The sequence below is a fragment of the Primulina eburnea genome, chromosome 14 (assembly GCF_022965805.1).
Source record: "Primulina eburnea isolate SZY01 chromosome 14, ASM2296580v1, whole genome shotgun sequence".
Classification (NCBI taxonomy): domain Eukaryota; kingdom Viridiplantae; phylum Streptophyta; class Magnoliopsida; order Lamiales; family Gesneriaceae; genus Primulina; species Primulina eburnea.
In genome coordinates this window covers 29,139,528-29,166,211 of record NC_133114.1, presented here as the reverse complement: position 1 = coordinate 29,166,211, position 26,684 = coordinate 29,139,528, and the positions used below count along the sequence as shown (strand labels likewise).

At 33.7% G+C, this 26,684-nt stretch overlaps 5 protein-coding genes and 1 pseudogene across 6 annotated transcripts; 5 read left to right on the top strand and 1 right to left on the bottom strand.

Annotated features, from left to right (window-relative positions):
* The first annotated feature begins 923 nt into the window (after positions 1 to 923).
* On the top strand, positions 924 to 5,451 carry LOC140811793 (secreted mono- and diacylglycerol lipase 1-like). The gene is made up of 11 exons (XM_073169862.1): positions 924 to 1,087; positions 1,175 to 1,244; positions 1,817 to 1,914; positions 2,272 to 2,337; positions 2,445 to 2,492; positions 2,602 to 2,669; positions 2,952 to 3,024; positions 3,145 to 3,306; positions 3,770 to 3,964; positions 4,474 to 4,562; positions 5,071 to 5,451. The coding sequence occupies exons 2-11, from the start codon at positions 1,178 to 1,180 to the stop codon at positions 5,285 to 5,287; spliced, it is 1,083 nt and encodes a 360-aa protein (XP_073025963.1). The 5' UTR covers positions 924 to 1,087; positions 1,175 to 1,177; the 3' UTR covers positions 5,288 to 5,451.
* A 75-nt stretch (positions 5,452 to 5,526) lies between these two features.
* On the bottom strand, positions 5,527 to 6,977 carry LOC140811794 (uncharacterized). Of its 2 annotated transcripts, XM_073169865.1 has the most exons (3): positions 6,311 to 6,975; positions 6,102 to 6,194; positions 5,527 to 5,760 (listed from the first exon to the last, which is right to left on the bottom strand). In XM_073169865.1, the coding sequence occupies exons 1-3, from the start codon at positions 6,825 to 6,827 to the stop codon at positions 5,753 to 5,755; spliced, it is 618 nt and encodes a 205-aa protein (XP_073025966.1). In that variant the 5' UTR covers positions 6,828 to 6,975; the 3' UTR covers positions 5,527 to 5,752. The 2 variants fall into 2 exon arrangements, with proteins under 2 accessions (XP_073025966.1, XP_073025964.1); XM_073169863.1 differs by lacking the exon at positions 5,527 to 5,760 and having other exon boundaries at positions 5,947 to 6,194; positions 6,311 to 6,977.
* Positions 6,978 to 8,010: 1,033 nt separating this feature from the next.
* On the top strand, positions 8,011 to 9,638 carry LOC140813014 (mogroside IIIx synthase-like). Its single transcript, XM_073171416.1, has one exon. The coding sequence runs from the start codon at positions 8,144 to 8,146 to the stop codon at positions 9,494 to 9,496; it is 1,353 nt and encodes a 450-aa protein (XP_073027517.1). The 5' UTR covers positions 8,011 to 8,143; the 3' UTR covers positions 9,497 to 9,638.
* A 2,419-nt stretch (positions 9,639 to 12,057) lies between these two features.
* Positions 12,058 to 14,591, top strand: LOC140811318 (divinyl chlorophyllide a 8-vinyl-reductase, chloroplastic-like; annotated as a pseudogene).
* Positions 14,592 to 17,789: 3,198 nt separating this feature from the next.
* On the top strand, positions 17,790 to 19,699 carry LOC140812893 (transcription factor TT8-like). Its single transcript, XM_073171271.1, has 2 exons — positions 17,790 to 18,253; positions 19,125 to 19,699. Exons 1-2 carry the CDS (start codon positions 17,948 to 17,950, stop codon positions 19,515 to 19,517), a joined length of 699 nt encoding a protein of 232 aa, XP_073027372.1. The 5' UTR covers positions 17,790 to 17,947; the 3' UTR covers positions 19,518 to 19,699.
* A 3,590-nt stretch (positions 19,700 to 23,289) lies between these two features.
* Positions 23,290 to 25,692, top strand: LOC140813118 (uncharacterized). The gene is made up of 4 exons (XM_073171552.1): positions 23,290 to 23,570; positions 23,657 to 23,806; positions 24,767 to 25,015; positions 25,137 to 25,692. Exons 1-4 carry the CDS (start codon positions 23,496 to 23,498, stop codon positions 25,404 to 25,406), a joined length of 744 nt encoding a protein of 247 aa, XP_073027653.1. The 5' UTR covers positions 23,290 to 23,495; the 3' UTR covers positions 25,407 to 25,692.
* The last annotated feature ends 992 nt before the right edge of the window (positions 25,693 to 26,684 follow it).

Genomic DNA, 26,684 nt, shown 5'->3' with positions numbered 1-26,684 from the left:
TTCATGTTCGAATTTATGAATTAAAAGCTTAAAAATAAAGCTTAAAAAAATAAATAATGGAGATCCAACTTTTTATAAGTACATGTCAAATTTAATATGTATTTTAATTTTATAGACCTTTAACTAATTTTTACCCAAAATTTGTTTAGAACTAATAGATTAAGAAAATTTAGTTTTAGTAATATATGTATTTGTTTCTTTATAATTTTAATATTTTATATTGATAGATTGCAGTCTTAGTATGTATTTTTTCATTTTTTTTTAATTTCAGTATTTTTTCTCGATAATGCTGAGATGACACTAAATACTTAGCGTCACATACACGCTATGTTGAGATTGCTATAATTATAAACAAATCCAAGATAATACTTGATAAATTAGATAATCAAAATTGCAAAAGAGCAAATATACAAAAAAATAAGTCGCATATGAGATGGTCTAAGAATCTATATTAGTGAAATCGGTTGATTCAGTCTATTTTACAAATAAAAGTAATATTTTTTGTTAAAAAATAATATTTTTTTATAGATTGTGTCGAGTTGAAACTCTGTCTCACAAAATCGATAAGTGAAACTGTCGTATACGAGTTTTTGTGATATAGCAAACTAGAAGGGCACTTTTGTGTAAATTATCAAATCCTCTTTAAACGAGATTGATGATTTTAGCTAGCTAATAACTCCATCCGTACTTTGCGGATTAGAATTTGTAGAAAAACCAAAAGGTCAATTTTGTCCAACCCACAAACCATCCCGAACAAGTTACGTAACTTATTGATAAGCCAACATTATATGAAACTACAATTTACTCCCTTAATAACTTCAAAAATACCGCCCAAACCAAGTCATCAATCAGCCTTATTCGGGGCAATTATGTAATTACGTATAACTAATTAAGCTGTATATTATACCCTTATCTTTTCCCACACGAACGTGTTCCCCTTCCCAGGATCTATCCAACAAAACTGTGTCTATAATTCGGCGTCGTTTCGTCTGGTCTGAGTTCTCCGGAGAAAACTCTCGAGGTCACCGGAAAGCTGACCCTTTTTCAGAATTCGGGGATTGCAATTCGGTTCTGGAGTGTTAATTGGGTTTGTCCCGTGCTATTTTCGAAGTGCTGATTGGTTTTGTTCTTATTTGGTTTTCTATTATTCGTTATTCGATTTTTTTTTTTGCAGGAGATGGAAAGAAGACGGTGGTTGGCCATTGCAATTTGTGTATATTTGTTTGGATTTTCATCATGTAGAGGTAATTAATTATTTGGGTTTTTAGTTCTGATTGCGGATGTGAAGGGATATTCGATGAGCGGTGACTCCAAAAAATTTATTTACGGCAAAATTCAGCATAAATTGGAATATTTTTAGTAGAAGTTTGTATTGCAGATACACTCTAACCCTTCTCGAGATTTTGGTAAAAAATTATAATAATATTGTGTGTAGTGTGACACAAATAAAGTTTATGCAGAGGAGTTGATCGTTAAATGACTAAGTTTCATGATCCATAACTTGTTATGTTAATCTCGTGTTATAATAATCTTGTACCGGTTCAATCTTTGATTTAAGTTGCTCTTTGCTTCGTTATATACGTAAACGTTCTTAATTATGACTTATATGATACTTTTTTTTATGTGGTGTCGATTAAGTCTCAGCAGAGAAATCTCGTTCCAAATTAACTTTAGATGTTGTAATTAAAAATTTCTGAATTCTTTACTTTGTTTTGAATGAGGCGATTTATCATTCTTATTGCTTAATTCTATTAGGAGATACCTGCATCTCTGTTTCCCCTTTGGATATGAATGTGTCCATGCTTTATGTGCGCAGAATTGAAGGTGACGGGGAAGCACAGGCGTAATACCAATTATCAGTTGGTGACGTACAATCATACTCTTGCAAAAATATTGGTGCAATATGCTTCGGCTGTGAGTTCATTCTGAACTATATTTTGGATCCATATGTATGATTAAGCTTTAGGATAAGTATTTTAGATATTTACATATATGTATACATTTCTTTCGTGTCATTTTTATTGCTTGTCCTCAAAGATATGTGCAGTTGTGTGAGTAGAGGAGTTGGTTGTTTCATTAACACCCTTTTTTATTGAAGCGGTAGGTTTGGTAAGTTTTCCCATTTCATTATTGAGTGAATAATTTGTTATAATACCTCTGATTCTACATTACGATTCTCTCAAGAAATTTTTCGATAGTCTATTGTTGAGTCAACATCCATATACGAAACTGCTGATGTATGGCATAACTAAACAAAATTTGCAATTGCAGGTATATTTGTCAGACTTGACTGAGTTGTTTACGTGGACTTGTTCGAGATGCGATGGTCTAACTGAGGTAAAGTAATAGAATATAGTTACATAATACATAATTATTTGTTGACTTAAATTGAATAGCTATTTATCCCCTAATATTTGGATTGATATTATTCTTCTTGGGTACAGGGCTTTGAAATAATGGACATAATTGTGGACGTGAAATCCTGCCTGCAGGTTTGGGGAAACGTGTCTTCGTTTTCATCATTTTTGTCAGATAGAGCATTATTTTTATTTTCTATTGACTTTGTTTATGAGATTCTAATATCCAGTTATTTCTATGAAGGGATTTGTTGGGGTTGCGACTGATCTTAATGCCTCTGTCATTGCATTCAGAGGAACTCAAGAGCGCAGGTTTGGCTTATTCTTACTTGTTGATCTATATTATCTTCTCCATGATTGGTTGTTTCACCTCAAGGCCATTCTATTTGAATTTTGAGTCGAATGTATTAAAAGCGTAATACAACCCGTGGACAATCTCCCATGCTCATTATTTTGTTTCCACAAATAATATGACTGATGCTTGTGTCTCTGAGTTTTTAGAGTTGCCATTTACATAAAACAATTTTTCTAAACTAAAATGTTGTAATTGTTAAGGTCGGTTCTTAACTTATTTATGGGTAATTCTATTTGCAGTTTACAGAACTGGGTGGAAGATTTGTACTGGAAGCAGCTTGATATTGATTACCCTGGAGTTGATGATGCTATGGTGTGTGCAACTAAACATATGCATTTCTTTTTTCTTTTTCCCTCCTCCACATGAGTATTTTGACGAGTTTGCTGTGTTTGTATCCATATTCATTTTATGTGGGGTTATTTTTTGGTCCAGGTGCATCATGGTTTTTATTCTGCTTACTACAACACATCCTTGCGTACTGGAGTTCTAAATGCTGTCCAAAAGGCAAAGCAGTTATACGGAGACACTAAGATAATGGTTACTGGGCATTCGATGGGAGGGGCGATAGCTGCTTTTTGTGGACTTGATCTTCGTGTAATTCCACTTGATTATTTTCATTATTAACCTATTATGGGCTTTTACTTTAGTACTGTATGCCGATATTTAGTTCGTGATCTTTGCCCAAAAGGGGTATAGAAGAGCGCTCCCATGGATTTTTCTTTGGTACAAAAGTACAATCATGATTCCAGAATTAGCCTAGTCTATGGTCAGGTTATCAATCAAGAAGATTGAACTCCTTAGTTCTGAAAGATGTTTCGAGTTAAGTGCTTGGAGCTTCTATACTCTTAACTAACTGGCACGACTGTGTTTGATTTTTTCAGTCCAAAACTTTACACAATGGTTTCTTAAATTTTTACAAAATAATTGCCCTGGGATGTCGTCTGGTAGAGGATTCAAATTGAAATGTATAATAATACTTAATAATTAATATATTCTGGGAAATTTGTTTCATATTTTCTTTTTTGGAGTTTTTCTAAAGTACTTATCCTGTTTTCAGCTCAGTCTTGGAGATCAAGACATTCAGGTTATGACCTTTGGGCAACCTAGGATTGGTAATACTGCTTTTGCAGCATATTACGGCCAGGTGGTGCCAAATACCTTTCGCATCACAAATGGACATGATATTGTGCCTCATTTACCTCCTTATTACCATTATTTTCCTCAAAAGACTTACCATCACTTTGCGAGAGAGGTACTAGTTTTTGGTGTTTAACTTCATGACATCTTTATTTGATTTATGTACATGTTAGTAACTAATCTTTTGACCACCACTTCCTTGAATTTTCTGTACACCCCCATTATATACGTTATCAATTTTGCTTTTATGGAGTATTTTCAGCATCATGGAATCTGAAACATGCTTTTCTTTTTCTAAAGGAAAATTATATTGATTGGCGTAAATAAAGGTAACGTGGAAAAAAATGTCCTGGATGTATTTGCACACTTTTCGATTCAATGCTTTCATTTATCTTGTTGGATCATTGTCCTAAACTGCAGAAATGATTTACTTTGTGGTAGTGATTGCTTTAGTTTCGTATTTTTTTTTATACCCGTATCTTAGTTCTTTGACTGCATAAACCCCCAAAATCAATGACTAGTTCACCATTTTTTAATCATACAATTGGGTTATTTTGGCATTAATTGCTTCATTATTTTTCTCGGCTTGCTCCTTTATTGAGATATAAAATTTTCATGTTGTAGGTCTGGCTTTACGATATCGGGTTTGGAATTTTGATTTATACGGTGGAGAAGGTCTGTGACAATTCTGGGGAAGATCCAACTTGTAGCAGGCAAGTATTTGCATCTAAGTTTTGTCATATTTCTATCAATGAATTTTATCTATTATTTTTGGTTGCTGCTGTACTATATATAAGATGTATAGGCAATGCTTTCTTTCTACTTTTAGATAGTCTTGATCACCAGAAGGTATTGGATGGTGATGAATAACCCTTAGGACACTAAATAGTGATAGAGTTGGCCAAGATAGCTCTATACTGTTGCCAATCCTTCGTAAGAATATTTGTAGTTCTCAAATTGCTTCGTCTTTTATCAGAGGTTGATCCTACAGCGGCAAGGTGAAGCAATCAAACCCTTCAATCGAAAAAAAATGAAATTTTGTTTAATTTTATTTAAAATTCAATTTTCATACACCTCTCTCCCAAAAGGCAGAAGGTATCCATCTCCCCCTATCTTGCACTGCGCCCGCCCAAATTCTTGGGTATTCTCCTGCTAATATCATTCTTGATTGCTAGCAAAGTGGCAGCATTTGTTATAATCACTTCCCGGATTCCTCTGTAGGTCGGTGAGTGGGAACAGTATATCCGACCATTTGTCATATTATGGCATTGAAATGGGATGTGATGCACCAAGTGGCTGCAGAATTGTGATGGATCCCCGTGTTGCTGCTTATGGAAAAACGGATGTTGATGGGAATTTCATTTTATCCCGGAATCTATCCACCCCAGTTTTGAAACAGAGTACAGAGGAGGTAACCGATCAGGGCCTTTCCATGTAGATTTCGGTCAACTGTGCCATTGATGCGTGTACATGACACGAGCCGTATGATTATCTTATTGGTTGGAGCTGTATCTGAACGGCCTTGGGTTGGGAAGGAATATCTTGTATATAAATATTGTTCATGTGTATATATTATTTTAATCCAAATATCTACTTTGTACATATACTTCTTTGTTCGTGACAGATATGCTGAAATTTGATCGACGAAAAAATGCAATATTCAACTGAAATTGAAAATATTAATAATTATTATTTTTATTCCGTAATTAAGTTTCTACTGGTATTTTTTTTTTTTGTATTTTTCAGTCGGTAACTTTTACACAGAAGGCGAGATAGAAATCTTGCCATCAATTTCATTGAAATATGAATTTGTGCAGTTAATAAATGAATAGGAAATGTGTGATAAACAAAATAAAAAGATTGGATCGCCATTTCCTTCAATTTGTCTTCAAATCATTTGGTTTCACTTTCCTGCATAATCATCACCAAATCCAACGTAAGAAATGTTTTGTGATCACATGACATATTATGTGGTTTTTTGCAGGCAAAAATCTGTGTTTTCTTCCATGGTTCAAACAATGGGGGTGCAGCTTATTCCTGATTTTGTTCGTACATGAAAATTTCAAGTCGTTTACATGAAATTAATCAGTTTTCTAATTAAATATCATGTTCATAGTTTGTATCACAACAATTTAAACTACCCTATCCCTATGAAATATAGATATATTTTGCATGAAAACATGTACTTAGAGAATTATCTCAACATTTTTGACATGAAAATGTGAAGTTTTGTTAACTTAGATTTTTAGTACCATCATGAGTCTTCTCTTCGCCTGTGGAGGCAGACTCTTTTGTTTCATCCATTATCACCACCTCTTTGCCTTCCTCAACCTTGTTTCCTTCTTCTGCAAATCCAGCACCTCGAGATTACAAAACAATACAAGACATACAATGGCGTGGCTAAAGAACATATATAAACAAAGATATCTATAGATGATAAGAACTTTAAAGATATACAAACCATTTTTTATCTTTGCTTTTGCCTTTCCTTCCACAGCATCATTCCATTCTGTTTTCTGTTCATGCACGTGCCCCTTAGCATGGGGCGAATAGTATTCGGATTTCCCAGATATCCCTTCAGAAATAATGGATTCAATGGTTTCTTCTTGATCCCGTATAGGCGAAAGAAAGTTCCTTGGAGAATGATCGTCTGAATTCAGCTTTCCTTGTTCATTTTCAACAAATTTCTCCCCTTCTTCGACTTTTTTCGCCTTATCATCAGCCTGTGATTCTCCGTTTCCATCTGCTCCATCCTTTTCTTTTGTATTTTCCTTTGTCTCAATATTTTCAGTATATTCGACCTTCTTGATTAATGCATCAGGGCCATCATTTTTCTTCACATTTCCAAATTCTTGAACATTTTCCTCCTCCGTAGCCTTTTCAACAACAGGGTTATTGATCTTGATGGAATTTGAACTTTTGGTTTTGGTAACAGTATTGTCTGTCGCCACAGCCTGCTTTGATTTCCCACAACCCATGTTTGGCGTTGAATGAAGGGAGGAAAGGATTCTTGAATTGAGAGAAATAAAGAGATTATATTTTTTCCTTTAATTCCCCTTTTTGATGCATCTGCCTGTTTTTCACGTTAGTTTGTATTCATATATAGAGGCGGAAATCCGTATTTTGAGTGAAAAAGTAATGGAATTTATCTTTATTCTTTTAAATAAAATAAGAGATCCGTCTCACAAATACGATCCATGAGACCGTCTCACACAAGTTTTTCTCTACTTTATTTTAGCGTAGAATGAACGTGTATTGATGCGTGTTCCAAGTAATAAATAGTCATTTGGTGATTCAGTCCAAAGGGTTTGACGAGGATACAATACAAATTTCAACAACACAATTCTTGATTTGGAATTTGATTTCTTAGTATTTAATGCGATAACATCGTATATCGTACAAACAAAATTTTTAATCCACTTTTAGCAGCAAATTTCAATATACGGATTTTATTTTTAGGAACCAAATATAGATGAGTCCACATGATCCCCGTGTATTTAAAATCGGCATGCCCCTGAGTCAGTCCCCATAATTCATACTAAATGCTTTTGGTCCCTAAATATTTAATCTTATCAGTTTGGTTTGATGTTGTGGAATTTTTATTTTGAAACTTTGATATGGTTGAATTTTAAGTGGCATTCCGACTAGGATTATTTTCCTCGGTATTAAAAATATTAATATTTGATGTCATGTCATCGGTTTAATCAGGAATTTTCTGCTAAATTTTGACATTCTAGTAAAATCTGACTAAAATAAAAAATTAACGAACCGATACTAAAGTTTGACCAACTACAAAACTAAAAGAGAAAATTGATACATTTAGAGGACTAAAATGATTTTTCTCAAAATAATATTAAGATTATAATTTAATAGCATCCAAGTGATTATTGATTGACTAGGTAAGCAAATTTGATGTTTCATATTTCCATCCTGAAAAAATAAATTAAAATGAACATGAGCTAGGTCATTGGGCTTCTTTATTGGGCCTATCACATACCAGCGAAACTCAAAAATCGTTAACTCCTAACAATATAATCCACGACTTTAGTTCAAACTGGAAAAAAATGTAGCTGGAGAACTGCAGTGGGCCTAGTATATCGTTACTTGCTCTTTGGAACCTAGCTAGGCCTTAGCAAGTACTGTTTCCGTAAATTTTCTCACTAAAACTGTATTTTATTAGTATACATCGCCTACTTGCTCACGGAATTCAACAATCATTGGAGAACTGGGAGCTATACCTAAAAGTTCTTGAGAGAAATACAACTAAAAAGAATTTGAGTAAGAGGTTTCATTCATGGAGAAATTGGAAGAGGCCAAATTTAGAATCTTAGTGTTTCCGTACTTGTCGTTTTCCCATGTATATCCTTTTTTTGAACTAGCCAAAAGGCTCTCAAACAGAAACTTCCACATATATTTTTGTTCTTCTGCTATCAATCTTGAATCCATCAAGAAAACTATGCAAAAATCAATCAGCGATTCCTCAATTCAACTTGTAGAACTTGACGTGCCATCCTTGCCTCAACTTCCTCCAGATCTCCACACGACCAAGAATTTACCTCCCAACCTGACATCAGCACTTATGCAAGCTTTCCAAATGTCAAGTTCGAGCTTCTCTGGAATCTTCAATAATCTAAAGCCTGATTTGGTGATATATGATTTCTTCCAACCATGGGTTCCAAAGCTTGCTTCATCCCAAGGTATTCCTTCCGTTTACTTTGCAACTGCAGGAGCAGCACCTTTTTCATATTTCCATCATTTATATACATATGGGAGCACTTCTACTTTTCCTTTTCAAGAAATATATCTCCTGGATCGTGAGAAAGCCGAGCTAAATGCTCTGGTTAAACCGGAAATCAAAGATGCTGATCAAGATTTTTCTTTTGGAATATTTAGGATGTCTAGGGAAATTGTTTTGGTCAAGGGGTGTAAGGGGTTTGATGGGAAGTATATGGATCATCTTTCTGTTTTATGTCAAAAAAAAGTTGTACCTACTGGACTATTGGTGGATGATTCTAAAGAAGATGAAGGAAACTTAGATATTCTGCAGTGGCTAAGTAAAAAAGAGCGATTCTCCACTTTGTTCATTTGCTTTGGTAGCGAACACTTCTTGTCTAAGGATCAAATACAAGAAATCTCAAAAGGGTTGGAGCTATGCGACGTAAATTTCATATGGGTAATAAAATTTTCGTTTGAGGATAAGCGTGTCACCTTAGAAGAGGCGTTGCCTCGAGGATTTCTTAAAAGGGTGAATGGGAGAGGGATGGTTGTGGAGGGATGGGTTCCACAAGCCAAGATTTTGTCGAATCCCAACATAGGTGCTTTTGCTAGTCATTGCGGATGGGGTTCTGTAACAGAAAGCTTGTATTATAATGTTCCAGTTATAGCCATGCCTTGTAGATATGATCAGCCTATAAATGCTAGATTGGTCGTCGAGGCTGGTGTTGGAGTGGAGGTTGTGAAGTGCCAAAACGGTCTTTTTACAGGGGAAGAGATAGCGAAAGCGGTCCGTAAAGTTTTTGCAGAGAGAAGTGGTGAAGATATGAGGTTTAAAGCATGGAAATTGAGCGAGAAGATTAAAAAAGAAGAAGAACAAGAAGTAGATGAAGTGGCAGAGCAGATTTTGAGGCTTTGTTTGAAGAACAAGTAGCTAGCATGAACTTCCACCAATTCACAGCTGAAGTCGTTGGAAATTTCAATTTAATCTATGATTGGTTGGTTTCGCTTTTTAATTGTCAGGAATGTTGGATAATTTTGATATTTAATGAATGAAAATCAAGCAAATTAATCAATGTGTTTGATTGGAAAAATTCAAAACGAAGAACGAAGCTTAATGAACGAATATTAAGTTCGGTGGTTCTAAATTAAACTCGAAACGAGTTCATCGAATGTTGAAAGAACTTCAAACGAGTAATCGGAACATGTGAGGGACAGAAACCGAATTAAAAAACAAATTCGGTGAACAGTAGCAAGCGCGCGCCTGTCGTGCGCACTGGCGTCCCTTCGGAGTTTTCTGGCATTTTTTCATTTCCTTGGCATTGTTTGATGATTGTGATCAGTTACAATGGTCAAGGGACACTCCTATGAATGAAAGATCACGTCTTTTCACATGAAAAACATTGAATGCTTGTTTTATTGAAAATCAAAAACACACAAGTTCATTTGCATATTGTTCTTCTTCAACAAGAAAGAGTTTCATTCATTTCCTTGTTATGGAACTTGGATATTTGAGTGCTCATTATCCAAGAGTTGTAGTTGTATCTTGGGAGAAGATTGCCACAAATCTTTAGCACATTGTGATGGGCAGTGGCGGAACAAGAAATATGGCTTTGTCCGGGCTGGAATTTTAAACTCCAAAATATTTTAATATTTACATTGATCTATCCGGGCTAATATTATATTATTTCAAAATTATACAAATTTACATATACATTTAAAAAAAAAATTGGGCCACCCGGGCTAAAGCCCGGATAAACCACAATGTGGCTCCGCCTCTGGTGATGGCAAATTATTCTTAAGGAGAAAGTGTTCAACACTTGTCTATACAAGCCATTTTCATTGTCGTTCTTGTTTTTCCTATCAAATTTCAATCCCATAAACAACAGGGAATTGATCCAAGGAAACGTAAAGATTAATTTGTGTGTATATCCAAGCTTCAGTTGTAGAATCCATGTGATGAACGATTTGTTTATAGGGATGATCACATTTCTTGGGAGATTATATTTGTCTCGTATTCTAATTACACTAAATGAATTTTACCGGAGGAGAACTCGAGTTAAGAGATGAATAAACATGGACGTAGAGTCTCATTCCTTGCACGTAAGTGCGCCTGGAATGGATCAGTCCTGGTCGTAAATATGGGCATCCCCATTAACATCCAAACCTAAGTACAGTGGTGGTCTATGCCTATTTTCAAACTTGGAAAAAGTTTGTACATCTTTTAATTAAAGCATGTTTGGCCCAAAAAAGAAAAAGAAAACTTTTTTTAAAAACATCTTCTGATATCCATAATTCTGTATCATTGCGGTAGAGTCCACAAAGCATTGAATTCAATATATCCATCAGTTTGTGAATAGTCTTGGAAAGCAATTCAACTCTCCAGAAATGGCCCCCTCATATCACACATGTTCTTTGCTGATGATATGGTGCAATTTGCGGAGGCTTCCACACAGCAGTTAAATGTCATCCTTGAATGCTTAATCGGTTCTGCTCAAGGTCTGACAAAAAGTTAACCGCCAGAAATCACATATTTTTGTCTCTAGAAATGTTGAAGAAGCAGTGGCAAACAACTTATCTTCTATATCGGGGATTCCATCAACGGCTGATCTTGGCAGTATGTCGGGGTACCATCAATTCATGGGAGAGTCAATGGTAACCTATTCAAACATGTTCTGGACAGAGTGAATCAAGGTTAGAGGTTTGGAAAACTAAGTATCTGACCTTTGCAGGGCGTAAGGTATTAGTGCAGTCAGTGCTTAAATCCATCCCACTATATTCGATACAAACTAGCCTTTTACCTTTGGGGATATGCTCTGAAATCGAGAAAACAATTTGAAACTTTATGTGGGGAGGACAGAATGGGGAACGCAAATGTCACCTGGTGAACTGGGAAGTTTGTGTGAATCCAAAGTCTAAGGGAGGCCTTGTTATTAAGAGATTACATCCAAGGAATTTAGCTTTTAAGACAAAGCTTGGTTGGCGGTTAATGGAAGAAAAAGATAGTTTTTGGGTGCGAGTCTTGAAGGGCAAATACATGCAAACTGCTCCAAATGGACAGGAACTCCAGGCTAAACAAGGTGCATCTAATGCATGGCAAGGTATAACCAAGGTTGCAAATTTTTTAGAATTGGGAAGGAAGGTTGCCGTTAGAAATGGAAAATCCACATGCTTTTGGATTGATAAATGGGTGGGAAATGAACCATTGAGCAAATTTCTACTTAAGGACATTGACTTAGTGGAAAGATATAAAAAAGTCCATGAAGGATAAGGAGAATAGGTTGGAATTCGGAAGCCTTGAATGAAAGTTGCCTACACATATGAAGAATATATTGGCTACTTGTATTGTGAGTAACAATGAGGATAGAGAGGACAGCAGATGCTGGGACAAAACGAGCAACGGGCAATTCTCATTAAGATCAGCATATGATATTTGACACATGAGCAACATAATAATATAAACTTGGACTGGAGCACCTTTTCTGCTACTGCGTTATGGTGGATTTGGCAATGCCGCAACCATTTTGTGTTCAAGGAGAAGAAAGTGAAACTTGGGCTTTAAAGTGCAGTGGACGAAGAACCAATTCAGGGAAATTAAATCAGCTTTTAATGCTAAGAGGGTAATGTCGAGCCGCACAGTGGAATATGAAAGTTGTGTATTGCAGTGGATACCTCCACCCAGAGGATGAAATTCACTTAATGTGGATGGATGTTGCAAACAGGATGGCCAAATGGCAGGTGGAGGTGGACTACTCGGTGATGAGTCTGGACATTGGATCACAGGTTTCGTGTTTAACATAAGAAAGAATGTCTCGTTCATCGTCACTTGATTTGATTGCCTTCAGGATAAACTTTATAGCTAAAGATTTAGAAGTTAGAGTGAGATATATCTAAATAGCAGAACAGGGCAACGTATTTTTTTGCTACTGAAGCACTGGAATATGATCAAGGATACGTATCCATCTCGATCCATCCAACAGATTTACAGAATATCATTGATGAAGACACGATGAGGTAAGAGTTCGTAGACTCCAAATATACACATATACATATAAACACACACACATATATCCATCAATAGAGTCATCAAAACAGGCTAGTGAGATGAGCTTGTTTGCAACCTTTTATTTGGCGGGACACATCATTTCTATATCATACTTCATATATTATTGGAGAATCGTAAAAAAAAATATTATGATATACTGATGTAGTAATACTTTGGAAGTAAACAACATAAATTATTCCTTCTGTTTCTCCTCTCTGTCGTTTTTTGGGGGCAAGAGAATTGAATTCTTACCTTATTTCTTTTTGACAATGTTATTAGGTTTGTGGAAGATATTTAATTATCCAATATGTATGGTATTCGGAGTCTCTTCATTTTTGGGCTTTGGCCCACAAATTCTCATAAGGCCCAAATCCATTTATTCGTCTCCCCAATCCCATAAGCTCCTGTGATCTTCCCACCAAATATGAACCAATCATTTGGATTCTACCGCGACAGAGGAATTTAGCTATCACAATTGACGATTCTGATTCGGTTCACCCTTCTTTGTTTCTCCATTTTTATGAACTTTCTTTAACACAATGCTCTTCCTTGGTCCAAATTTCTTCTGAAAATTTGGTGTCCATAATCAAGAAAATGTCAGTTTCCCTTCAACTGCAATGGACTCACACTGCACTCCTCTAAAAATCTGAGCTATAGAGGGTGTTTACTCTCTCATTTTGATAATCAACTTAGGTAACCACTATCCCATATGCTTTCCCTTTTCCTCCTGTTTATTTCTCACATCCCTCTAATTTTGGGAGAGAGAGATTTAAACTTGTGACTGCCGTATCTACGTCTACCCCAGATGTTGAAACAGTACCCAAGGTCTCCTTCAGAACAAAAACCCAAAGAAACTAACGTTTTGGTGGTGGTTCAACGGGTTATATTGGAAATTTTGTGGTTAAAGAGTTAATTAAAAGAGGTTTCAATGTTATAGCCATTGCTAGAGAAAGAAGTGGTATAAGAGAGAGGAATAGTAAAGAGGAAACATTCGGTTTGTTAAATGACGCGAATGTGTGCTTCTCGGATGTTACCAAGCTAGAATCTTTAGAGAGGCATTGAAAATCTTGGGATTTCTGTTGATGTTGTTGTCTCTTGCCTTGATAGTAGAAATGGTGGAGTAAAGGACTCATGGTTGATTGATTATGAGGCAACAAAGAACAGTCTTATTACTGGTAGGAATTATGGTGCTTCACATTTTGTTTTGCTCTCTGCGATCTTTGTGCAAAAGCCCCTTCTTGAATTTCAACGAGCAAAACTGAAATTCGAGGCAGAGTTGATGGAAGAAGCCAAATTGGATGAGGGTTTCACTTATAGTATAGTTAGGCCTACTGCATTTTTCAAGAGCTTGGCAGGGCAGGTTGAGTTGATTAAAGATGGGAAACCTTATGTCATGTTCGGTGACGGAAAATTATGTGCCTGCAAGCCGATCAGCTAGCAAGATTTGGCTTCGTTTATCACGGATTGCGAGTTGAGGAAAGAAATGAGTAACTGGATTCTCTCCATCGGGGACCAGGGGATGCGTTGACACCATTGGAACAAGGGGAGATCCAGTTTAAGCTGTTAGGAAAGGAGCCTAAGTTTCTTAAGGTACCAATTCAGATAATGGACTTTGCTATTGGAGTTATTAATTTTCTTGCGAAGGTGTTTCCTTAGCTCGAAGATGCAGCTGAGTTTGGGAAGATCGGAAGCCGGAAGGTATTACACAGCGGAGAGTATGCTGATATATGATCCCGAAACCGGAAAATATGATGCAGATAAGACACCAAGTTATGGACACTTTGGAAAAATTCTTGGAGATGGAATGGCTGAGCAAGAGTTGGGGGAGCAAACCATTTTCTAGAAATTCTTTTGTTGTTGGTCCAATAATTCTCGAAAAGCAAGTTTGCCTATCTGGTTTTGGATTCTGAAAAAAAAAAAAAAAAACCAACTTTGGTTGTTCATTAATTGGAAAAGTAATATTTGGTCCATTTTTGTAGAATTTCACCAACGAGGAGGAAGTTTGTATCGACTATTGAATTGAACTAGCAATGTTCGTGTATCGATTACTAATAATGAAAAATATAATCATGAGAAATAGATAATTCTAACATCATATTTATAGTATTTATCAATCTAAATATATTAAAATTCAATACATAAATTATATCATGACAATAAATCATATATATTCAGTTATTTATATGACATTTTTCAATCAGCGACATAACGACACCTCTCTTAAATGATAAATCAGTAAAAATATTTTTCATTCAAATATCATTTAAAATGAAAAACAATAAAAATAAATTTAACATAATAGTGAATTTTACCAAAATCAAAACCAAAATGTACTTAAATGGAGTGTACATAAACAAAAGTCAAATAAAATTCTCTTAATTTACTAAATTATTATAATAAAGTTAAAATCAAACACTTAAACTTGATATTAAGTTAAAAATTACTTGTGATTTTTCTAATTTTTAATATCTTGCGGATTTTATTTTACTTTCTATGATTTTTTAGAATACATATTATAAATAATTAATTTTATATTAGAATTAATCATTTATAAATTAGTATTGGTGATTAATAATTCCAGTGAAATAAAATTTTAACATAATATCACTTAAATAAATATATGCAGTAGAATACATGTATAAATAAAGTAATATATAATACTTAGTTAAAAAATATCATATGAAAATTGTAAAATATAAGAAATGATAGTAAATTATTAATATAATTCATATTTATTATAAAAATTATATTGATTAAAAAAATTATAAGGATTATATCATAAATTTAGTTCGTAGAAAGTAATTTTCATTTTTTAAATTTATCATTACTTTTTTTTATATAAATAAATTTGAAATAAATCAAACTAATCAAATTATACTGTAAATAAAATATATATATTTTTTTTGGAAAAAACATAAAATCTACATGCACTCAATTTTCATTTCATTTGAAAATTATTATAAGAAAAATGACATTTACTGACATGATTTTAATGAAACTTGTAGAAAAATGTAAGCTTGAGACATATATTAATATATTAATTAAATATCATAATTTAAGAAGATAAAAAAATAAAGTATCATATTAAGATATTTACTGACATGATTTTAATGAAACTTGTAGAAAAATGTAAGCTTGAGACATATATTAATATATTAATTAAATATCATAATTTAAGAAGATAAAAAAAATAAAGTATCATATTAAGATATTTTGTAATATTTGTCGATAATTCAACTAAATAATGAAATAATGTTATTATCATTTTCAATCTCAATTCTTAAATATATTTTTCTCAAATAATTAACAACACGTACGTTATTAATTTAGTTAAATTAACATAATATTAATCGAGTTATACTCGATCACAAATCAAATGATTTCATCCGAAAGCAAAACGATATACTATCATAACCACACTTTACCCCAACTATTTCATCACGAAAAATTTTGAGTGGAGGTGATATTAACAATCATTTACCCGCACATACGTTCCGTTGAGTTGCAATAATAATAATAATAATATACTATTTATTAGTAATCACGACTTAGTTAATATGGTATGGTATATGAGTATATTTAAACAATATTAACAATTTTGTAATTTAAAAATGAGGTTAAAAGTTCTTAATGGAATACAACTAAAATAAATATAAACCAATATATAATTCGGAAGATGAGAACTTAAAATGATTACCAAAATAAATATTTGAAAACTAGTGTATTCTCATAATTTGGAGAAAGATGATAAATATATTAAATAGATTAATTGAACTGTAAAAAAGATGAAGGAAAAGAAACGGTAACAAAACACAACCATCGATAAATTAAACTAATTAAATCAAACAAACTAACGGAACATCAAATAATTAAGTAAAAAACTCATAGAAGGAGGAAATAGATAATTACTAAAATAGAATGAAACATTAAAATATCCGGTACATTAAACAAATTAATATAATAAAAATAAAATAAATATAGACTATATAGTTTGGGTAGAGGAGCTCAAAATAACAATCAAACTAAATCCTTAGAGACCAAGATATAATCTTCAAATTTTGTAAAAAGTGACAAGAATTAACTAAATCTGAAAAAAAAAATTCCATGTAGAACCGCAAGACAGAAAAATAGGGAATGAATTCAATGTTTTCAATGAATATTAATGGTCATATATTAATAATCAATAATTAGTTATAGTTATTTAAGATAAACAAAGAAATTACAAGTTAATCCATATAAGAATACAATTCTCCAAGTTAGATAAAGAAAGATATATTGAGAAATTCATAATTAGAAGTGATATATTTATATTTAAGTAGATAATTAAAAAATTATTCATAAGGATCCCAACGCTGTAAAAATAAATTGTAGTGGTATGTTTTGAAATATTGTTGGGAAGTAAATTTTGAAAAATGATGTCATATGTAAAAAAATAATATTATTTTATATTTAGTAAAAATATAAACTATCATAACCAGTAAATAATAATGAAAAAGCAAGTGAAAAACTTATGAAATTCAAAGTCTAAAAATTATGATTGTTGTGTAGGTCAACCTAATCAACTGTTCCGATTATTCATCCAAAGATAAAAATTAACGGGAAATTGGTCTTCAACACTTAGTCGTCGATTTTTTTTTTTTTTTTTTTGTGTTCAATTCCTGGATACTTTTTTAATATCATATTTCTACATGAAGTATATCATATTTCCATATTGAGTGTACCATATTTTATATGGCATAGTATCACAATTTTATGGACAGAGAATAAATCAAAAAAAATATTTTGATTGAGGATTTTTCATCAACCTCTTTTAAAATTAAAATCAACGGTGCAGAGTTAGTTTAACTAATCAAATCGAAGGGGAAGTACAAAATCAAAACTACACACCACCAAGAATCAACTTGTCATCATTAAAGAGCACATCAAATGACCTCAAAAAATTTTTTCTTTCACTTTTTCTTTGTTATTTCAACTTTCAAGTGTAATATTATTTCAGAAATATTTAAAAAGTATTCTCTAAATAAATACTAAATCATTATAATCGATTGATACAATGATTTATTCTGAAATTGTAGCTTGACCAGACAAAAATGTTTCTTATTTTTGTTTCTAATTTTACTTTTTTATATAAATTTATTAAATAAATCAAACTATTGCTAAATTAATTGAACTATAATTGAGTTGATGGAAAATCCAGACACAACTGTTTCTCTGCAGCAAATATTCTAACAGCTTTCTTGCTAGCTGAAACAACGGGCCACCCAACAAAATGCTTCTCCTCTCTGACGCACCAATGCGTGTCTCTGCGTGCATGCACGTATAAGTTCCACATATGGGCAAATGAGGTTCATTTCAGTGTGCGAAATGAGCAGCAGGGGAGAAACGCTGCTACAGTTGGAAGAAGATGAAATAAGAAATCTGTTTCTGGGCATTATGGAAGGGTACAAGGACACTGTGATCCCACCATTATCTTATTTTTCACCAATTTCAATCAGCGAAAATGTGTCGAGTTCAAGAAAAAGAGATGAAGAACAGGAGTCCATTTGGGCTGAGAAATCACTCAGCGAACGCAAAAGGAGAAAGCAAATTAATGATAATTTCTCTGTTCTTCATTCTATGGTGCCCAGTCTTTTCAAGATCCGTAAGGTCGATTCAGTTCTCCCCACTTGTAAATTTCATTTGATACATGTATTTGGTTAGATATTATGAGCTTAATTGACTCCTGTTTTTTTTTTTTTTTTTTTTTTTTTGCATTTTCATCTTCTTAATTTTGGTCAATTCAACTAGATTAGATGACCAAGCTTCTGTTGTTAAAGTCTTGTATTGATCAATTTTTAGAGCCAATTGCAAGTTCCCATTCTGGTTTCAAACGTAATTGTGTCATTTATTTCTTGCTAATCAATAATATTCATGATTATAAAGAAATCGTGTTTTTGTATCTATCTCTTGTATATGGTCTGCCATTTTTTTTTATCAGTTGAATAAGTATTGATCAATAATTATTGGTCGGCCAAATTTTGTGAATCTTTGGATTCAATTCTGAAAAGTAGTGGTAGCATCCTATAAGAACTCAGAATGCTGCTTTCATATATACTTGGCCTGTTTCTGCACTTGATTATACGTTTTATGTTCCTCATTGATCCTATGATACTTTGAGTACATCGTTAACCCCCTAATCAACAATGTGAATTATGACAAACATTGACAAGTAGAAGAAGATATATATATATATATTCCCAGGTGAGGAAAGCTACCCCGAAGATCGGTTTTAGCCCGGCATGGAGGAGGCAACATTGCAATCCTCTGTCTCTAATCAAACTCATTATACAAGATATATGTGAACACTTGACACAAATTTTATTGCACTCCTTACTTGCTCATCTTGTTATTTGAAAATTCTGTTTTCTGAATCTTCTAAAAGATTTGAAGATAGTAATTCTCGAATCTTGGATGTTGGCTGAAAGTTGATTGGCATACCTAAATTTGTCTTCTTGATGTTTTTATAATGCATTTGTAGCCCTCGATGGAAGAGATTATAGATGAAACGGTGAAGTTCATTAATTCCCTTCAAGAAGAGATACACATGCTAGAGAGTTTAAAGAAACAGCCATGGCATGAATCAAAGGATGCAAAAAAGCAAGTTTTATCAAAATGCACAAACCAGAACTCCTCAGTCAATGTCACACTATTAAATAATGCCACATTTCTCGCCATCGACGTCCCGTTTAGACCTGGTTTGATGACTGATATCGTATATGTTCTGGATAAGCATCGAACTGAGATTTTGGAGGCAAGATTCTCGGTTAATAATCAAAACTTGTTGACATTCGCAGCCACGCTAATGGGACCGAATCATCATGGACACGACATTGTCATTGGGAAGATGAAGGAAGAGCTTCTACGCTTGTAGGTTTTACTATGAACTATATGGATCTTGTTGGTGTTTTCTATTTTTCACCAATGGATTACGCAATCTTGGTTTCTTGATTGAATTTTGTCTGTAATAAGGTTGTAAATGTGTATGAAGATGAGATTTAGGTGAATATAAAATTACTTGGTATACGCAATAATGTTTGCATCAAGTACACTATTTTTTAGGCTCCATTTGTTGTCATTATTTGACAGTTAAATGAGGTGTTAATGTCTCAGGTATTGGTTATAATAAATGTTCTTATTACCTAAATTCCCGTCCACGAGTCGCGGCAAAAATGATGTACTAGCATCCAGGTTCGCTGTTTATCTTAGCAGTAATATAGGAGATATTCCATATTCTCATGTCATTTAAGCAATGTTTATAACACAACTTGTGTGTTGGAAGACAATAATTGTCTTTTGATGAGTTAAACAATCGAAACGTGACAGTTGAACTATTGTACGATTTAAAAGATTTAAATTGCACTGCGATTATCACAATATGTGATAACTTTTGATAATACAACAGATATTTGGCAAAAACTTGTGTGAGACGGTCTCACGGGTCATATTTGTGAGACAGATCTTTTATTTGGGTCATCCATGAAAAATTATTACTTTTTATGCTAAGAGTATAACTTTTTATTGTGAATATGAGTAGGGTTGACCCGTCTCACAGATTAAGATCCGTAAGACTGTCTCACATGAGACGAACTCCAGATATTTTGTACTACTCTATGATTCTCACTTACTTTATATGTAATATTTATTTCATCCCAATTATATGGTCCAAATATATACCGTATTTACTGTAATGACCTGATTTAATTATATGTTATTTGGCGATAATTAAGATTAATTATTTTAAATTGAGGAATTTAAAATAATTAAGCCAAATAATTAAATTGTGTGTTTATGCATATTTAAACTTTATAACACACGAAAGTTGAAATAATATTGACCGGGTCAAGTTTCGAACCTCGAAAAGATAAAAGATAAACATATATATATATATATATATATATATATATATATATATATGCGCTCTCTCTCACACACTACACATATAAACACACACGAATCCATTCTTCTTCCCGTAACTTCCCGTAAAAAGCTTCAACCCACCGCCGCAGCTTTGACCGTCGATTGTGGCCGCACCGGTCATCGAAAAATTAAACTAAATATACGGTTGGAAAGCTCTCGATGTAAGCTTTCCATTGATACCATCCTTGTTAGGTAAAATCGCGATTCCTGAAAACCCGTCTAACAACACCGCCGGTTTCGCCGTTGAAATCGACGTCTTCCGTCGCTCAAAACTAAAAATTGATTGAGGGGTTTTGTTCCTTGTGGTGTAAGCTTTGTTTTGATACCAATTTGATGATCCTGTGTATGACTTATTTGCTATTTGCTGATTTATGTGATATTATATACTGACTCGCATATTATCAGTTGGTAATTGATGTGTCCTGGAGATGTTTGGCTACCTTGATTCGGTCCGGCTTAGGTAGTTGCTGGCTTCGAGGCTGGGCCATATCCCAGGCACGGTCCGCTGAGTCGTGGACCAGCTCGAGCATATATGTATGATTGTTGATATCGATCATTTGACTCCTGATATCCTGATATCTTGCACCTATTCATGCATTGCATTCATGCATGGCATCATTGCATTTCTATGTCATATATCGTGGTTTCTTGATGTCTCGTACTGGGGTTACTGACCCCCGAGAAGGGGCTGTCGTGTCTTTTGTGTGTGGACATGACAGGTGGTTCGACCTCAGGTGCTCGAGAGGAAGCCTCGGGAAGTACCAGAGCTCCTTGAGAGTAGGCTCAGTTGTATTTAGGTACTGCGTGGTGTTGCTGTCTCCCAGATACTATATGTATATATTTGGAGGATTGTATTATGGTATTATCGAGCCTTATCGGCTCTATGATATTTTGGTTTGTATATGTCATGATCGTGTCTGGCTGGCACGTGTGTATGCTGTTGTGTTTATTGAGGGCACATGTTATTTATTTTGAGTATTTAATTTTCTGGTATGTCCTATTTACAGGAAGATTATGCCGAAATTTTTATAAGCCCAACCGTAAATTTTTAACTCACTTTTCCGCTGTTAACTGATTAATCATGATTGCATGTTAATAAATCGTTATTAGAATAACGGACCCTCACATTTACTATTTAAATCATTAGTGATGATGAGTAAAATACGTTTTCTCAATATCTTTCAATAAGATCTTGTATAATTTGTTTTATTAATACTTATTATATATTAGAAAATTTTTGTTGGATCAAATATATGGTTGAATAATTTTTCACCAGTGTATATGATTGAGTAATATTTCAAAGATTGAATAATATTTATTAAAATTTTGATTGAATAATATTTCAAAGAATGTATATAATTTAGCAGAAGTATTCATAGATAATTATTTGCTTATTAATTTTTTTGAGGGAATTTACTTAGTAATTTTTGCACACATGTCGTTGTGAAACGTGTATATAGGGGTGTTCATCGGTCGGTTCGATTCGGTTTTCGGTTTTTTATTTCGGTTTTTTCGGTTTTACAAATATATAATCCGATATCCGAACCATTTTTCTTCGGTTCGGTTCGGTTTTCTACCGAAATGGTTCGGTTATTTCGGTCGGTTATTTCGGTTTTGATACAATTATTTAAACTAATAATATAAATATATTATAAAATATAAAATGATTTATTAGTAAAATATTTAAATATAAAGTACAAATGAATTACATAAACAACAATCAACTAAGTATTATTCAAAATAATTCACATTCATTAATATCATCTCAATAAAAAATATATAATAAAAATAACATTTTTAATTTAATTAAATTTCAGTTTTTTCGGTCGGTTCGGTTTCGACATTTATAATCCGAAACCGAACCAAATTAATTTCGGTTTTAACATTTATATCCGAATTATAAAATTCGGTTTTCGGTTCGATTTAGTGTTCGGTTTTTTCGGTTTGGATTTTCAGTTTTTTCGGTTTTATCCGAAGTTTGAACACCCTTACGTGTATAAGCTGCGATATACGTCAGTTTTATTATACTTGATAATTATATCGAGCTTCGGCCCAATAATTATTTATTAAAATTACTCTAATTTTATTTCTCACAAATATAATAAATTGAGTCCCTAGACCAAACTCAGAAGCCTAATTCGTGTTCTTGCCAATGTAAGGTTTTTTAAAATGAGACCGGATCGACCGATTTGACTGAGAACTAATCACTTCTTTTTTTTTCTTTTTTTTCTTTTTTTATCGATTATAGTTTAAAAATCGTTTGACCGTAAAAATTGGTCAAGAACTGGTTTTATTGATATTGAATCGAAAAATCAGTACAAGTGATTTTCTCGAATTTTTTTTCAAAAATAGTTTTTTCAAAAAATATTAAATTTAATATTTGATTATATATGTATACAATTATTTCGGATTTGGATTTCATTAAAATATTGTTTTAGTAGTATTATTTTTTATTATATTATTTTTGTTCTAAGAAATGTTTATAATTATAATTGATATTTTGAGCATATGTATAATGTTATTTAATTTTAAAAATCTGGCAAATATATATTTATTTATTTATATATATTTTTAGTTTTTAAAATTTAAAATATATTATTAATTATATTAAATTGATATTAATATATATAACAATATTTCGATCAATTACATTATTTTTTAAAGAAAAATCTGTTCGATCAATCCGAAAATGTAGCCAAACACAACCCCTGACAGGATTCCAATAAAAAAGCGAAAAAGAAAGAAGAGTTCGCTGTACGTGGACAGCTTCAGATTCTACTATAATTTCAAAACTTCGTGGAGTAACAAGAATATTTCATCAAGAACTCGCCCCTTTTTCTAGATTGAATACATCCCAGTAAATTAAATTAATTCACAACTATTTCCTTTTCTTTCCCCATAACTTTTTTTCCTTGCTAAGGATCATAGGAATATGATGAATTCACGAAACAGCATACAGAATTCAATTCCAGATGATATTGCCCTCCAAATAGCTTCTTCCCTTGAGGTCATTGAACTACCTTGTATCTTTTCTTTCTTGATTTTTCGAATCAAACAGTTGTTTTTTGAAAAAGATTTAGTCTTTCTTTTCAGGTTATGGATGTGTGTTCATTAGGCAGTTGCTCCAGGTTCTGGAAGGAGCTTTGCGGGTCCGATTGCGTGTGGGAGGTTTTATGCAAAGACAGGTGGCCTACGATTGCTTGGGATCAGAAATCCGATCGAAAAATGGACTCCAATTCCAAGGTTCTTGCTTAAATTTACAAATTCCTCGTTTTGGCCTGCAGTGATTTTATCTTATTTTCGCGTCAGATATATTTCAGATTCTGTACAAATTTTAAAACTTAGTTGGTGATACTTATAGTATTTTGAGATATAGATTTTGTGAATGTTGCAGTATTTTTTTTAGTTGAATCACTGCTTGCTTCCAAGTTTGAAGTTTTTTCACTTAGGACTAGGATATTTGATACATTAGCAAATAAAATTAAGGGACACTTTTGTCTTTACGGTGCTGTAGAACTGATTCCTCATTGTTGGAATCAGGAACTACTCCTAATTTAATGTCTTGCGTCACAAATTATTTCCAATGTTGTGCTGCAAATGAAACAAGCGAGAGATCATGTGTCTTAGATTGTCCATGGTAAGGTCATCCGTTAGTGTATTCACGTTCCAGTTGTTCATCCCTGAACGTGAAGGGTTGTGTTAAGATGTCTTGCATAAGACATAATTCTTCAGAGTTGCATATACGGACTTGGTTAATTATCTTCTTTTGAGTTAGATATTGGGTTCGAGTTAGATTTAAGTATCAATCTTAACATTTGGGGTTGAGTTAGGTATAAATCACAATCTTAATATGGTATCAGAGTCGAGACTCACCGTTATGTGTTGGACTGCCCACAGTTGGGCCACTCGTTCTGCCGATACCTAGGCCACTTGCAAACTTCACGTTCCAGAATTTCATTATTGTGTATGAGAGGTGTGTGTTAGTTGTCTCACATCTTTTGGATAAAATCCTTGAGTTGCATATATAAACTTAGACAATAATCCAATTCTGAGTTAGTTTTGGGAGTTGAGTTAAGTCCAAATCTCAATCTTAACGTTTTTACGATGCTTATAATGTTAATCATATTATCACCCCATTACTTGTTGTATATGTTACTGAATATTTGAACTGGATCGAAATTTTTGTTTTATTGACGACGATAGGGGTGGAGGGAGTTGTATATATTCAAACATAATGAGATGGCTGGAAAAGCAGGCTTGATACACGATTTTGTGGAACGAGCTTTAGCTTACGAGTCGATTGAGGTCGGAAATTATTTGAAAGCTATCGAATTACTCAATTCTCTGCATTTTGGTTTCAAAGATGTTGAAATGTTCTTACTCAAACCAAAGCTCCATGTGCTGCTTAACTTGGTTGGCCTGCATTACTGCATCATTTGTCTTGGCGTGCCGGTAATTCCTATAGCTCTAACAACTCCTTTTACCTAACTAAATCACATTATACATACCAGGAACAGTGATTTGGTATTCTTTTTTACGAGTTAAATGATCTTTTTAACATCACATTTGGTAGGTCGAGTATGTGGTGGAGGCACTAAACCAAAGCCAAATTTCGGAAAGGCAAGTGTGTGTCCAATGGTGGAAGCTTGGTAGATGGTTCTATGGTTTCCGTTTACGTGATGAATTACATTCTCGTAGTGTAACTTTGGGTGATTTAGTGGCATACAACGAAGAGGTCCTTGGTGTGCTTCATCGTGGTGCCATTCATGAAGTGATTCGTGTCCAAATTTCTATTGCTAAGCCTATGCATTCGTCCTGGTCACAACAAGTCGCTCAAGTGTGACACAAGTGAAAGCTTCGGGCATGTAGAGATATTTGTAGTGGGAATGTTCTTTTTTATAACCGTTAATCTGTACTGTTGTCTTGTAAATAAGAATGATGTAAAGAATAAGGTGGTGTTTACCCAGGATAAAGCTATTAATGAATTTGGTTCCTACCAAGACAGCATATGGTGCTTGCGCGTTATGTCCGACAGCAGATAAACAACATTGTACTAAATGGTATATTGGAATCTTTGTTAATTTCAGATGAGGGGGCGATTCATTACCTCATTGTTTGTTTGATTACAATTCTTGATTTTCTTGGATTGAAACCACTATTTTATATATGTATGTTCTTTAATAAACAATATTGCCCAAAATATGGATCGATTGTAATGGGCTACAAAGCATCATCGAATGATCGGTGCAAGTGAATTCTTTGATTTTGTGTGTGAAAAAGTTGCAACACAATCGGCAGTTGAGAAATGTCCAAGTAAGCTGGCATTTGACTTTCGAATAAAACTTCAACAGAGTTGAGGAGAGTGAATTAGTTTACAGCAAAACCTAGTCATGGTTTCTTTCATAAGTAAAGAAGATTACGACAATGGAACGGAATAGGCAGGTAGAGTAAAGAGCAACTCATGAAAGGTAGCCCGTACTTAAACTGTGTCAATATGAGCACATGCCAACAACTTTTTACCTTTTTTTTACGACAATACACAAGTCTTTATCCTACTAAGTGCGGTCGGTTATATCTTTCCGAACTCCTGGAATTTATTGAGTTTTCATGACTCCAAACCATCCATTACTTTTACTACTTCCTCGTGTTATAGCTAAAAGAACTGAGATGAGTCTAGTCCGACTGTTCTCACAAGCCACCTTGTGTTTTTCCACATTCTCCAGTGGCTTTTTCAATGAAAACGGTGGATCTTGGGAGAGCTCATATGGCGATTTTTTCCTTTCTTGGTATTAAACCCTTCTGATAACTCACGGAAGACCGAATCTTGTCACTTGCTGCATCAACTTTCAAAGACGTACCAGTTACTATATCTGGTAAAGTTCCTCTGGCACACTCGTGGTTTAAATCACCTTCCCACCCTTCCGAGTTAACAGCAGGGTTCTATAACACCGTCAACAGAGATGGATTTGATATATGAATCTGTAGCTGAATTTTTTGGGAGGAACTCGTGCAAGATGATACCCCTTGGAATGGACATCAGATGATCACCAGCCAGTTGAATCTCGCTCGAGCTCAGAATCATTGTTGGAGCAAATAATAGATAGCTTCCTGCATAATCATC

Bases quoted from the DNA above. Each gene is read 5' to 3' on its own strand.
- LOC140811794 (XM_073169863.1), bottom strand. From the start codon at position 6,827: ATGGGTTGTGGGAAATCAAAGCAGGCTGTGGCGACAGACAATACTGTT. The intron at 6,195-6,310 runs GTTTGTATATCT...CTGGATTTGCAG, and splicing joins AAAAGCAAAGATAAAAAATG to AAGAAGGAAACAAGGTTGAG.
- LOC140812893 (XM_073171271.1), top strand. From the start codon at position 17,948: ATGAGGTTCATTTCAGTGTGCGAAATGAGCAGCAGGGGAGAAACGCTG. The intron at 18,254-19,124 runs GTCGATTCAGTT...ATGCATTTGTAG, and splicing joins GTCTTTTCAAGATCCGTAAG to CCCTCGATGGAAGAGATTAT.
- LOC140811793 (XM_073169862.1), top strand. From the start codon at position 1,178: ATGGAAAGAAGACGGTGGTTGGCCATTGCAATTTGTGTATATTTGTTT. The intron at 1,245-1,816 runs GTAATTAATTAT...TTATGTGCGCAG, and splicing joins TGGATTTTCATCATGTAGAG to AATTGAAGGTGACGGGGAAG. The intron at 3,307-3,769 runs GTAATTCCACTT...TCCTGTTTTCAG, and splicing joins TTTGTGGACTTGATCTTCGT to CTCAGTCTTGGAGATCAAGA.
- LOC140813118 (XM_073171552.1), top strand. From the start codon at position 23,496: ATGATGAATTCACGAAACAGCATACAGAATTCAATTCCAGATGATATT. The intron at 23,807-24,766 runs GTTCTTGCTTAA...TGACGACGATAG, and splicing joins AAATGGACTCCAATTCCAAG to GGGTGGAGGGAGTTGTATAT. The intron at 25,016-25,136 runs GTAATTCCTATA...CACATTTGGTAG, and splicing joins TCATTTGTCTTGGCGTGCCG to GTCGAGTATGTGGTGGAGGC.
- LOC140813014 (XM_073171416.1), top strand. From the start codon at position 8,144: ATGGAGAAATTGGAAGAGGCCAAATTTAGAATCTTAGTGTTTCCGTAC.